General features: G+C 33.2%; 1 protein-coding gene and 1 long non-coding RNA gene across 14 annotated transcripts in view; one reads left to right on the top strand and one right to left on the bottom strand.

The window, feature by feature from the left end:
• Positions 1 to 12,794, bottom strand: part of rapgef3 (Rap guanine nucleotide exchange factor (GEF) 3) — a 76,840-nt gene that overhangs the window by 18,962 nt on the left and 45,084 nt on the right. For all 6 annotated transcript variants that reach the window (XM_009297025.5, XM_073939244.1, XM_005162353.6 and 3 more), the window contains 11 exons: positions 11,655 to 11,761; positions 10,748 to 10,869; positions 10,396 to 10,576; positions 8,166 to 8,250; positions 8,009 to 8,069; positions 5,568 to 5,644; positions 4,875 to 5,021; positions 4,704 to 4,798; positions 2,715 to 2,803; positions 2,392 to 2,470; positions 1,868 to 2,018 (listed from right to left, as the gene is read on the bottom strand). In XM_009297025.5, coding sequence (XP_009295300.1) covers positions 1,868 to 2,018; positions 2,392 to 2,470; positions 2,715 to 2,803; positions 4,704 to 4,798; positions 4,875 to 5,021; positions 5,568 to 5,644; positions 8,009 to 8,069; positions 8,166 to 8,250; positions 10,396 to 10,576; positions 10,748 to 10,869; positions 11,655 to 11,761 — 1,194 coding nt within the window. The remainder of the gene's footprint in view (positions 1 to 1,867; positions 2,019 to 2,391; positions 2,471 to 2,714; positions 2,804 to 4,703; positions 4,799 to 4,874; positions 5,022 to 5,567; positions 5,645 to 8,008; positions 8,070 to 8,165; positions 8,251 to 10,395; positions 10,577 to 10,747; positions 10,870 to 11,654; positions 11,762 to 12,794) is intronic.
• LOC137489139 (uncharacterized) overlaps positions 1 to 12,794 on the top strand; it is a 63,614-nt gene that overhangs the window by 16,421 nt on the left and 34,399 nt on the right. For 4 of the 8 annotated variants that reach the window (XR_012398634.1, XR_012398629.1, XR_012398631.1 and 1 more), the window contains 4 exons: positions 1,874 to 2,014; positions 2,202 to 2,238; positions 4,713 to 4,814; positions 11,693 to 11,785. This is a non-coding gene — a long non-coding RNA (uncharacterized lncRNA). Of the gene's footprint in view, positions 1 to 5; positions 74 to 1,873; positions 2,015 to 2,201; positions 2,239 to 4,712; positions 4,815 to 11,692; positions 11,786 to 12,754; positions 12,792 to 12,794 lie in introns of all 8 variants that reach the window. The other 4 variants (XR_012398637.1, XR_012398635.1, XR_012398630.1 and 1 more) reach the window with 2 other exon arrangements.

The raw sequence follows: 12,794 nt of genomic DNA, 5'->3' as shown, positions 1-12,794 counted from the left end.
TTTAGGACAACAGGATTGGCAGCAGCAAATGACTGTACAATTAGCCTGTTTTGACTGTTCAATGTCACAAAATGTGAGTGAAAAAATCTTCAAAGAAAAATAAAGTGTGTTGACACTTAGTTTATTCGATTGATATAGGATTTATTGGACACATTATGATGATATAATGTAGTTTTTTTCATGCATTTTTACTTTTACTTCTTATGTTTTAAAGCTGTGATCACATTCGAGTTTGAGCATGCAAATTCTGTACTACGTCGCTTTGAAAAGGGGCGGGATTAAATAAGATAATTAGACATATTAAAAAGCGAGTGATTGGTTCATATTTTAAATTTCTGTCCAGAGAGGTCATTTTTTGATCCTCAATTGGTCTCATGCTGTCAAGTGATGCGATTTCGCAGATCAGAGTTCACCAAGCTTGAACAGAAAAGTCCAGTATGACCGCAGCCTTTTTTCTAACTTTTTTTGACAGTTATTATTATTATTATTATTATTATTATTATTATTATTATTATTATTATATGGGTTATGTTAATATTGGTCAATATATTTATTTATTTTTTTAAATTTAAGTTTCCAAAAGAAAATACATACAGTTGTCAGAATTATTATACCCCCTGAATTATTAGCCCCCCCTGTTTTTTCTCCCTCATTCAACACATTTCTAAACATAATAGTTTTAAAAACTCATTTCTAATTACTGATTTATTTTATCTTTGCCATGATGACAGTAAATAATATTTTACTAGATATTTTTCAAGACACTTCGATACAGCTTAAAGTGAAATTTAAAGGCTTAACTAGGTTAATTAGGTTAACTAGGTAGGTTAGGGTAATTAGGCAAGTTATCGTATAATGATGGTTTGTTCTGTAGACTATCAAGAATATAGCTTATAGGGGCTAATAATTTTGACCTTCTAAAGGTTTAAAAAAAAATAAAAACTGCTTTAATTCTCGCTGAAATAAAACAAATAAGACTTTCTCCATAAGAAAAAATATTATCAGACATACTGTGAATTTTTTTTTGCTCTGTTAAACATCATTTGAAAATTGACTAATTTTAAACTTTTTTTGTAATTACTTTGGTCAATATATTTATTAAACATTGTTTTTCTTGTGGAAAAAATACCATACTTAATATTTAAACCTGGCAGAATTGTTATAACATAGATTAAAAAAAAATTACTACTATATTAGTACATTTTTTTGCATAATACATGGAAGGGGTATGGTACTATAATTGGTTATCATTTAATTATGTTTTTTATTATTGTTTAAGAAAATGTTTTATTATTAACAATTATTATTATATATATTATATATATTATATATTATATATTTTAATATATTAGTATCATATTTTAAAAGTATTTTTTTTGTAAAAAATCTAATTTTTAAATGAAATTAAATGTCAGGCTACGTTGTTGTTGTTATTATTATTATTATTATTATTATTATTATTATTTTATCATTAATAATAATAATAATAATAACAACAACAACAGCTTTTTAACAATATTTATATTGCAAATTTTGTAGGTTATGACTACTACTATTAAGTTGATGATGATGATGATGATGATGATGATGATGATGATGATGATGATGATGATGATATTGATGATGATAATATTAATAATAACATCATTAACTTGTCTTTTTTATAATATGTAATATGAATTGATTCATGCACTGTAAGACCAGCCAAATTTATTAATATTAGCACATTTAAAATGTTAATCTAGTTTGTTATTATTATATTTATTTTTTTAACTTGTAATACTTTTTACTTTAAATTACATTTGTGAACCATGATAAAACGTTTAACAGCACTGAAGTAGTACTACAGAATTTAACTCATTTTTACCTCCAGGAATTCAGAGGCCACAGGATCGTCCCTGAGCAGCAGAGCGAACAGAGCCACCCAGTGACACACCAGCTTCACCACCTTCTGCTTGGTGTTGAGAGCGTACGCTGCCTTCTCCAGGTCTGAGCCTTCAGACGGCTCCGCTTGGTAAGTGCAAGAGCAGGTTAAGGAACATCAAAACAATCACAAACAGCTCTTAGCTCTCTAGAAAAACTGGAGTGTTGTCGGGTATGTTCACCATGTTCACTGACTTCCATAGAACTTTTTTTCTACAATGAATTTCAGTGGACCGTTTTTCAACATTCCTCAAAATATCTTCTTTTGTGTTCAACAGAAGACAAAAACTCTAACTGGTTTGGAACAAGTCAAGGGTGAGTAAATGATCACAGAATTGTCTTTTTTGTGAACTATCCTTGTAATCAGAGTATTATTTTAATAGAGAATGTTGATGTTCATGTAAATGTTCTGGTAGAGAAATATCAATATGAAGCAGAATATAAGTGACTAATATACTGTAAGGATATTGATGCTGGAGGGCAGCACACAGTTGACTGCAGGGCATGAAGACGGGATGCGTTAGGAGAAAGTCAGTCACACAGGGATCTAAAGAAGCACAAAAAAAACAAGCTCTTAAAACTTCATCAACAGGGACTTGTTTTCATCACTGAGCTGTGTGGAGAAGCCCAGAACAACCTCAATCATCTGACTGCTGCTTTTGAATGGATGTGTAAACAAGACCAAATGAGCTGGAATGTTTTGGTCACTCCCTCAGTCTGACCTTCTGTGGTACACAACTATAATAACAGGTTGTTATACAAGTCACTCACAAACCATGCATCTGCCTTACCTATGAAGTCAGCTCCGTTGGTTTCCAGTTTTATGGCCTCCAGCATGTGCTCCAGGATCTTTTCCGGCGTTCCTGACATTACCGTGTACCTGGATAATTCAAACTATAGTTAGGCGTCCTCCATTTCTGTTGTTCATAATTGAATTAGTGCACTTGAAATCAAATAATAGTGATGACTAATAAGGATTGAGCTTGCATTTCATTGTACAACAGCACTCATACTGTATGTTGGTAACGTACTTGAATGAATCAGTAGTTGCACTTTCCTTGCGGACAGCTTTAGCGATGCTCGATATTCGTTATTCAGGGATTGTTTCACTTGCTGATGTTATATAAATGGTTTATAAAGATGCTGGATGATTTGATTTACACGCAGGAATGCTAAAATGAGCCCAGTGTTGTGAGGTGGAGACATTCCGTACAAAAGCAAATGCAATCTTTTTATTGAAAGAATGCTCCTTCAATACATGATACATAACCATCCCAGTGTTGATACATTAAATGTGAGGTTGTAAACTGTGTTGTGAATGTTGATTGGTGAGCTGGACAAAGACAAGCATATGTAGTTTGTAGATTCTTATAGAAAGTTTGCTTAAATATAGATAGTAGAGTCCTCTTTAGTTACAGTATGTGTTACGGAGAATATCGATCTGGAGGAATGTTTTCATTGCTTATTTTTAAGTGTGATTAATTATTACTCTATTAGCAGTAAAATATCCCGCTCATTTCACTATTTGTGAAATAAGATAATATGAAATGTATATTATGAGCAAATTTAATTTTTTTTAATTTTATTTAGGGATGTACTGAAAATTATGGATGCATTTGACCAAAAACCGAAATCAAAGCTTTTTAATAAATATTTAATAAATAGATTTTAAAAAGATAAATTATAAAAACTTAATAATATGTAATGTAATTAAAATAATCACACACCATTAAACTAAATTAGACAGTAAATGAGTCATAAGGTGACCTTTACCTGGTTTGCCATGACAAAAAACTAGCGATGTTGCAAGCATCAGAAACAAATATACTACATAAATGTCCCAGCATTATACATATATGATTTTTCACTAATGCATTCACATAAATGAGGTCACATAAATGAGTGAAAACGGTGTTTTGGGAGTTAACTTTGTTTTTAAAACAGTTTTGGAGCATCTTGCAATGTAAAAATAAGCATTTTTTTTTAAATATAATTTTCTAATAAGCATAGTTTATTATTAGGCTATTCATAGGCTATATTTGTAAATACAGCTGATGTAAAAGATTTTTTAATTTTTAAGATTTATTTAGGCTACTGCAGAAAGAAAAGACTGTTTTCATTGTAACCGAATGTGCGTGTTTATTTAACTATTAATATTACACTAATTTAGGTTTCGGTACCCATCCCAATGTGCAAGGTAGTCAAACGTGTGGTCAGCTGCTCTTGTGCTTTGGTTGGTGCAGCAACTATGCTTGGTGCATGCCATTGAAAAGAATGGGTTTCATAGCACAATACTTTCTATGTCTGGTGTGAAAACCACTTTAGACCCTACAGTAGCAATGGTTAGATGGAGAGTAGAACCTCTGTGCTGAACACTGATGGGCAGTGTGGTAAATCAGCTTTTTTTTGCTCATTTTTATCTTTTGACCAAAAATTTGAAAATGCAGATTAAATTTTGCTGGCTGAAAAAAGTATACGCTACATTTTTTATCTTAGTTGCATGTAAACCTATTGTATGAGACCCTCAAAACTAAATAAAAACCTTTAATCTAACATCATCTGCTTAAGTTGACGTGTTTTGGCTTAGGATAAAACATGCTGTTTTCCCATAAAAATTAAAGATGAATCTAATTGCTAAAAATGCTTATAATACAGTACAAAAGTTAAATGCATAAACACACTTCTTTTTATTCTGTCAGGTGATGCCAGTTTTAATTATTTAGCTCAAGTTAAATATTTGATATGTGCACTATAGTATAAAAACTGACAAAATGATTTACTTGTTGCAGCTTGGTGTATCCTGCGCCGAGCTCTTCTCAAGAACCAGAACGACTTTACCATGCTCCTCCAGACGGACGGTGTTTGCCTCGACGTCCTGCAGTTAAATCCAGGTTAAAGACACCATGGACTCACATTCAAATTCATGCTGAGCTATCCAAACACAAACCTACCTTAAGAATGCGTATAAAATCCTGCTTGTCCACCCGCAGAAAGTGGCAATTGTCCTCTCTTAAAATGATGGTGGCGGCTCGAGGAGCGTCATTCACCAATGCCAACTGGCCAAAATCATCTCCTTCATGAAGCGTAGTCACCAAGCCCTGAATGAGATCATCTTTACTTAAGATGCAGCACACACTTTATAGTCCAACAATGGAAGTATTTGTATTTAAATTCAATAGTGATTCAGATAGACAAAACAAATAAAATGATTGCTTATTTTTAACTATCTGTGTATGACAAAATAAAGTTAGCAGTTATATTTTAGCTTAATAGTATAGTTATTATTGTTGTGCTAATAATATTTTATATTTTTGTGTCAGTACAGTTGCCTTAATTAAAGTATGCAGGTCAAAGTGACTTACAAACATCACAAACTTTAAATAATAATAATCAAAACAATAAAAAAATAATATGTGTGAGATGTGTTGAGATTAAATCATTTTAATTTAATTGTACAGGAAAGTGCAAAGTTTTATAAACATATGCTCACTGATATGTTTAACACCTTTTTAGAGTCATTTATCATGCACATACACAAGATGATCTTATCTTTATAGAAAACACACATTATGAATTACCTTCAAACAATGCAAGTTATCTAAATTTAAACTCAAAGTCACTCAGCTGAAGGTAAATGGCTTTACCTTGCCGTGTGTGATGACATTAACAGAGCCTCTCCAGATGATGTACCAGGAAGTCCCTTTGTCCCCCTGACTGAACACTGACATAAATACAAACAGATTACACATTGTATTCTTATGATAAACACAAACTTGTGCCTAGAGACTTGACATGTACCTTCTATTTTTGGCACCAAAAGCCAGAATTGCAACTAAAGCTTGATTGGCTGATTTATTTTCAGATATAGATGCTATTTTTTTACCCTATATAGGTTTCATAAAAAAAAAAAAAAAAGATTTACATTTTTAAAGTAATGATTTAAATAATAAAAACTATATAAATATTTATGGACTTTACATTTTACATTTGAATCCTCCTTCCAACCTATATAATACTCCTACATGATATATAGAAGTCAACATTTTAAATAGATCATCATCTTTCATCAAAGTTGTCCCAAAACTATTGAACAACACCTATTCTCCTCCTAGGACAATTTTGAAAAACATTTTGTCACTTTAAATGTTGACTTCTGTATAAAATATACAATAATAATGTTATTTTAATCCCTCTTTCACAAAAATTGACCCTACACACAGTATTTCGCTTGTTAAATCTTTAATTGCACTCTGCAGTATGTTGCATTGTAAAGAAAAATGAGATTAGTGTTGGCATATTAACGTAAAACGCTAAATAGCTAACTCAGCTGGCTTACAAATTTAAAAGATGTTAATATTACGTTAGATTTAGATTGTGACGTCAGGTGACCAGAATTCAATGTCTAGGCAGTGTTATTTTGTCCAGTAACAAAGTCAAATGACGTTGATATTTGGTTGATTTTAGATTGTGTTGGAAAGATTTTGCGTTACAAAAAAAATCTGATGTTAAACCAGCATCTTAAACCAACGTCATATTGATATCAAATTTATTACATTTATTTGTCAATTATGGCAACCAAAATCCAACATCTGATAGAGGTCAAGGTGGTAATGTCCACACAACATCAAGCTGTAGCATCATTAGAAGTTAATATTTGGTTGATTTAGGTTGTGTTAGAAAGTGACCAAAATCCAACAATGAGCCAACATCTTAAATCAACGTCATATTGACATTAAATGCTTACATTTATTCATCAGGGGTCTGTTCTTCGTACATGGATTACTCAATTAGCTGAATTTGGATATTGAAGATTTGACATGATCCAGGATCGTTTAGTTTTTCAAAACTCATCTGAGACTTGTTGTCATAGCAACAGTTCTGGTAGCTCAAACCTGCTAAAGAGCAGGCTCATTTCATAAAAGCAGGATTAGATTGGGTCAGTTCAGGCAAAGATAATACCAAAAGTATGTACCAAATGCTGATATTTTCTTACAGTAGTTATCCACACTTGGGAAAATAATAAATATATATGTTTAACTATATAAAATAAAAAATATATAGATTAATGAAACTTATGCAATCTGCACTCCGAAATTAGAGTACAAAGACTGCCACCTGGTGGTTCAAAGATAAAATTTATTGATAAGAATTTATTGATATTCGACTTAAAAAAAAGGATAATAATTTATGCAGTCATGCATGTGTTTTGACCGCCAATATGCTGCTGTTTTGACGCTTTGCAAAAGTTGCAGACACCTTTACCGATATCAAAATGCTTTTTTTAATGCAAAATTAATTTATACAGTTATTCCTTATGCCGATTAAAAAACTTGAGTAGCCCTAGGCTACTATAATAGAGAAAAAAAATAAAGAATAAAGAAAAACTTGACATCAAATACTGACATTTATTTGTCAGGTATGGCAACCAAAATCCTACATCTATGTCATATTGGTAACGTCCACACAACGTCAAGCTGAAAAACTCATGAGACATGATTTTGATTTTTGGTTGGACATTGACGTCGAAAACAAAATGCAATGTCCTCATGATGTTGGGGCACATTGTCAGTCTGACATCATGTTGATGTCCTGTGTGTGCTGAGAGTACATTTTAATATCAGAATGAAAATTTTAACAGGTAAATATAGCATAGCATTAATAGGTCCTAGAATAAAAATAATAATAATAATTTGAATAAACTAAACTACACTAATAAGAGTCTATGAATTTGACAGATTTTGAAAGTGACTAAACTGTCTAATTAGATAATCATCTGCCTCCTACTTGTTTTATTCACAGTGCATAAATGACTGCTGCTTTGACACCAGACGTGTTTAAGTTCTTTCTTTTCATTGTCTCTCAGCGTACTGACATTAAAATGTCAATCATTCAATTCATCAAACAACCAAGAAGTTACACAATAAAAAGTTTTAATCGTCTCATTCACATTCCTTGGTGTCTAAACAGGAATTCAGTGCTCGTTTGTTTTTTGTTTTTTCTCTTGCTAACCACAAATTCAATATTAGCTCTGTTTCTTCTTTACGCCCACCGCTAAATGCTATGTCATCATTGCTTTCACACTCACAGACTGTTCCCGCCTTGGCATGGCTTTCAAATACCAGCACTGATGCCAGCTCTTTACGAACCTACAAAAAAAGAGTGAAAAATATCGAACAAATGAGGGCCGAATTAAAATTGGTGGCACAAACAAATATGACATGCTTCAGTGAGTGTCGACTCACAGATGTAGACAAGTGGGCCACAGCTTTGACGTGCAGAAGTTCTTCATAAATAACTTCCAGATCTTCTGGGGTTCTCTGGCTTGGGCTATGACATGGACAGAGCGATAAATACATACAGAAATTTTACATTCAGAAATAGAGATTAAACATCATATGCTGTTCGATTTTTGAATATGTCCCTATGGAGCATCCCTAATTGAATTCGATACAATTAGCAAAAAATCACGCTGTGGAAAAACAACAGAGGATCAGAATACAATATTTTTGTCAAACACTACATAAATCATATTTTAATTTATTATATTTTCATAAAAAACTATTTTTTAACCTAAATAGTTTAAAAACAGCATTCTGATTTTCTTTCTGATTAAAAAAAAACTTTTTAATTTCTTTACATTTATGTTCAAAAACATGATGGACCCTTTTCACAAGATGGTTATGGCATGTTTAATAGTCATTAACATTTAAAATATTTTGATAAAAAAATATGTACATTTATAAAGCTATACTTTGTATTATATCATATTTGCATCAAATTACAAAAGAAACAGCAACTAATTACCGTTATGTAAGGTGATTTAATGCTGTGTCTGTGGGCGGGATGGTAAATTTGATGTTGTTCTGCCGTTATTAGTTTGACAAAATTATTTTCCTTTTTCTGAATATCTTAATAACACTATCATTGAGTTTTTCTTTCATTATTTGAGCAAATAGGATTGTAATAAATGTATTTGTTGCATTCTCCCATCCGCTGCTCTTAAGTGTACCCAAATATTACGACTTCAGCTGCTGAGAAACCCGGAAATGGGAAAAAGGTCCATTTATACAGTTGTTTTTCAATAGTTTTCTATGACAGAAAAACAATTCAACATATTTAGGTTTAATACTATTTCAGATAAATTGATAAAATCTTTACCATATGTGGCTGAAAAAATCTTTTTCTGAACTAAAATAAGTTGGGCAAACTTAAAGAAAGTTTTATTTATTATATTTATTATATTTATTAAAATATTATTTAAAGAAAATTAATGAAAGAAACATTATTTTGTGTCTATTCCAATGCCTTAGACCATTTATCATAAGCATATCAAACAGATCGATGAACATCACAAATGTTGTTGTTTTTTGTATAATTCAAAATAGTGTTGGGTCGATAGACGATGACAACGTCCATCGCCGATGGCTGATAGACATTCTCCACCCCACCCCGCTCGCGAAAAATACACACTTAGGCCCTGTTTACACTAATACGTCTTAGATTAAAACGATCCACATCCACACTGGCGTTTCATCTAGCCTTTCTGAAAAACCCTACTTCCACACTATACTGCTGAAAACGCACATCATGTGATGTGACCACACACACACACACACACACACACACACACACACACACACACACAGGCATGCGTTGCAGCATATGCGCACCTCTGAGCTCCAGCAGCCAGTTGGATATTATTGTATACTTTGAGCACAAAACCCCAGAGAGCAGTGCACGTCGGTTAGTTTATCAAGGATGTACCGCTGGATCACATCTCACTATGGTTGTTAAATGTGATACTTAAGTAATCTTGTCTTTATGTAATGACTCCTCAGTCTTTTGAATCTATCAGGTAACAGTGTCAGTACACTGCTTCAATCTTTCATGCTTGTACTTAATAATTTCAGCAAAAACCTCAGATACTGTTCGCTGGTTTCTGTTGGTTGTGGACATTTTTTACCAATCAAGTTTGTCGACGCTATTAAAATGACACAGATCACTCTGCCTATTCATACCAGAGTCCCGTGGAAAAAGTTATTTACAAGTAATTTATTTAATTTGTTTATGGGTAAAACAAAGACCATGCAGGTAAGGTAGTTAAAACAGTAGACTACAAACTATTAATTTGTTATGAATTAATTAATTATTCGTAAATAATTAATTCACCACCGGCTATGACGACGATGCCGTCGTCCATTGTGATGTTTCACATTAGACATCGTACAATGCCAAATTGGTCGACATCGCCCAACACTAATTCAAAACACTGCCTGGATGTTCTAAATGAGAAAAATCCACCATATCAAAAAACAAAACAACAACAACAGTGCATGTATCATAAACTTTGATCTCCAAAACAAACAGCTACTTTATAAACTGAATTAAAATAGTGTACTAATAAACTATAAACTACTGTATATTGTTGTTGTTGTTTTTTAGACAGTTTAGTAACAATTTCCAATGTCTTACCATTTACGCAGTATCATCGTCAAAAGAGCATCTGGGCCCATCTGGATTAGTAGCGATAAACTCTCTTGTAGTTCGTCGTCTTTGGAGTCTTTTTCGTTAGTTGTGTGATTGAGGTCAAACTCTGCTTCCATAAAGCGGTAAAACTGTGTGTCTTTGTCATGGAAGTTTAACTCCTGTTTTACTGCATATTTTGACAGATCATAGGTTGTCAATTAGTGAGACATCAATGTACAATTGCATTACTGTAAATACTATTGCATATGAATAAAATAATCACTCAATATTACCAATGTACTGTAGTTTTTTAATGAAGATGTGCATATTTAATCTTGTAAAGGATGTTGATATTTACCATGACCCAAAATGCCCTCATCCACCAAAACCTGCCACATTCCGACTGCCTGACTCCGGGACTGGAAACAATCATTGAGTTTCATTAACCAATCCACAAGCTCCTTTCCGCTGCAGCACTGTCTGTGGGACAAACCAGAGAAGCATTTTGCTGTCAAAAATCTGCAGACTGAGTGAAGATTTACACATTAATTTGCATGTTTTTGTGGTTGAATCCATGCATGTTGATTTATTTGTTACTCAATTAAATGCTGAGTGACTTTCGGAAATGGCCAGATCAGTTTCTGTCAGAAATATAGCATACTTGGTGCAAACAACTTGGGCGTCTATTTTTACAATCTAAGCTCAAAGTTTGATGCTCAAGGCACAAAAGCATTAACGGCGTGTCCAGATCCAATTTTGCTATTTTAAGGACTGAAAAATACAGCCTGCACCCTGGGTAAGGTCTAACGGGGTTGTGCTTATTCTCTTAATGAGTTATGAGTGTGTTTTGACTATAAGGTGCATTAAATCGATCAGACTCCCATCTTCCATTCCCTTTAAGAATCAGTTGTGTCGCGTGGCAGTTTTAATCCTTTAATTTGTTTTCATATGGAAAGATATTTGTGTATTGCTGTACGTCCTCACTGTATTAAGCAATGTGTAAGCGATTGGGCCGGCATAGGCACATAACTAATACGCTGGACCTTAGACCATGCGGTCTATTTCAGTTCCTCAAAATAGTAATGTACCAACAATGTGCCTTAACACATCTCCCTTTTAGACCGGCATGCCCATGAATCCACAAAGTGGCACAAAAGGATTTGCTATTTAAATAACGTGGTGCAAAACATGAAAGTTAGGATTGCTCTGGTCCGAAAATAGCAACAAATTGCGCCATACAAATCTTGCGCCTTATTGCGATGTACCTGTAGGTCTTAAGATGGTGTTTTCTGTCTCTTATCAGGCCTGGGTTACCCTCCATCAGAGTGCTGTAAACTACCCGTGCAGCCTTCAGGATTCGATCTGATAAAAACTGACAGAGACAAACAGAAAAAAGGTAAGAAATATTTGCGTTATCAATATTTTGTAGTGCTGTTTGCTCACAATAAGTCATATCTTTATTAATAAAATGTATTCAAGTAAATTAAAACTGACATCATTGACATTAAGAGTGGCTCAGTGGTTAACACTATTCCTTAAATGCAAGAAGGTCGTTGGTTAAAGTCCCAGCTGGGCCAGTTGCCATTTCTGTGTGGAGTTCTGTCCAGGTGCTCCGATTTCCCCCACAGTCCAAAAACATGCGGTGTAAGTGAATTGGATGAACTAAATTGGCCGTAGTGTATGAGTGTGTTTAAGAATGCGAGAGTGTATGGGTGTTTCCCAGAAAAGGGTTGCGGCTGAAAGGGCATCTGCTGTGTAAAAACTCATGCTGGAATAGTTGGCAGTTCATTCTGCTGTAGCGACCACTGATAAATCAGAGACAAAGCTAAAGGAAAATGAATGAATGAATAATTGACATTAATGGTGTCAAAAAAATAAATAAAAATAAGGTTCTTTATTGGCATAACCTTTAACATCCATAGAAATGTTTTCTAAACGTACTTTATGGTGGCTTTTTTAGCTTATTAAAATGTTCTTCAAGCTTTGCTGTAATCTTTAGTTGAAGGGAAAGCAAAAAAATGGTTCTTCTGTGGTTCTTCCCGGCACGTTAACTTTCATGAGTGTTTCTGGATATTTACATTTTTAAAAAACGGTTTTGAATACTGAAGACACTGAAATTAACTTGTGTAATGACTTTCTCAATCACTTTATTTGTTATAAATATTATATTTTTTGATCATATAATCCAATAATATCCAATCCTGATGGATTCATGGCAACCTGATTATTTCCCACACAGAAATGCTACACATTATGCAAATTAAATTTGCAATTATGCGGAGGATGTTTGCTCATTTCCAAAGGAAGACTGAACTAATGTACTTGTGTTTACGCTCATGAACAAAATTTCCTTTACAACTGTCAGGCGCAGAAACCCAGTGAGTTGGTGTTTTATCGAACAGGTG

The sequence above is a fragment of the Danio rerio genome, chromosome 23, assembly GCF_049306965.1.
Source record: "Danio rerio strain Tuebingen ecotype United States chromosome 23, GRCz12tu, whole genome shotgun sequence".
Classification (NCBI taxonomy): domain Eukaryota; kingdom Metazoa; phylum Chordata; class Actinopteri; order Cypriniformes; family Danionidae; genus Danio; species Danio rerio.
Note: the sequence above shows the minus strand (reverse complement) of the source record. Positions and strands in the feature narration are given on the sequence as shown.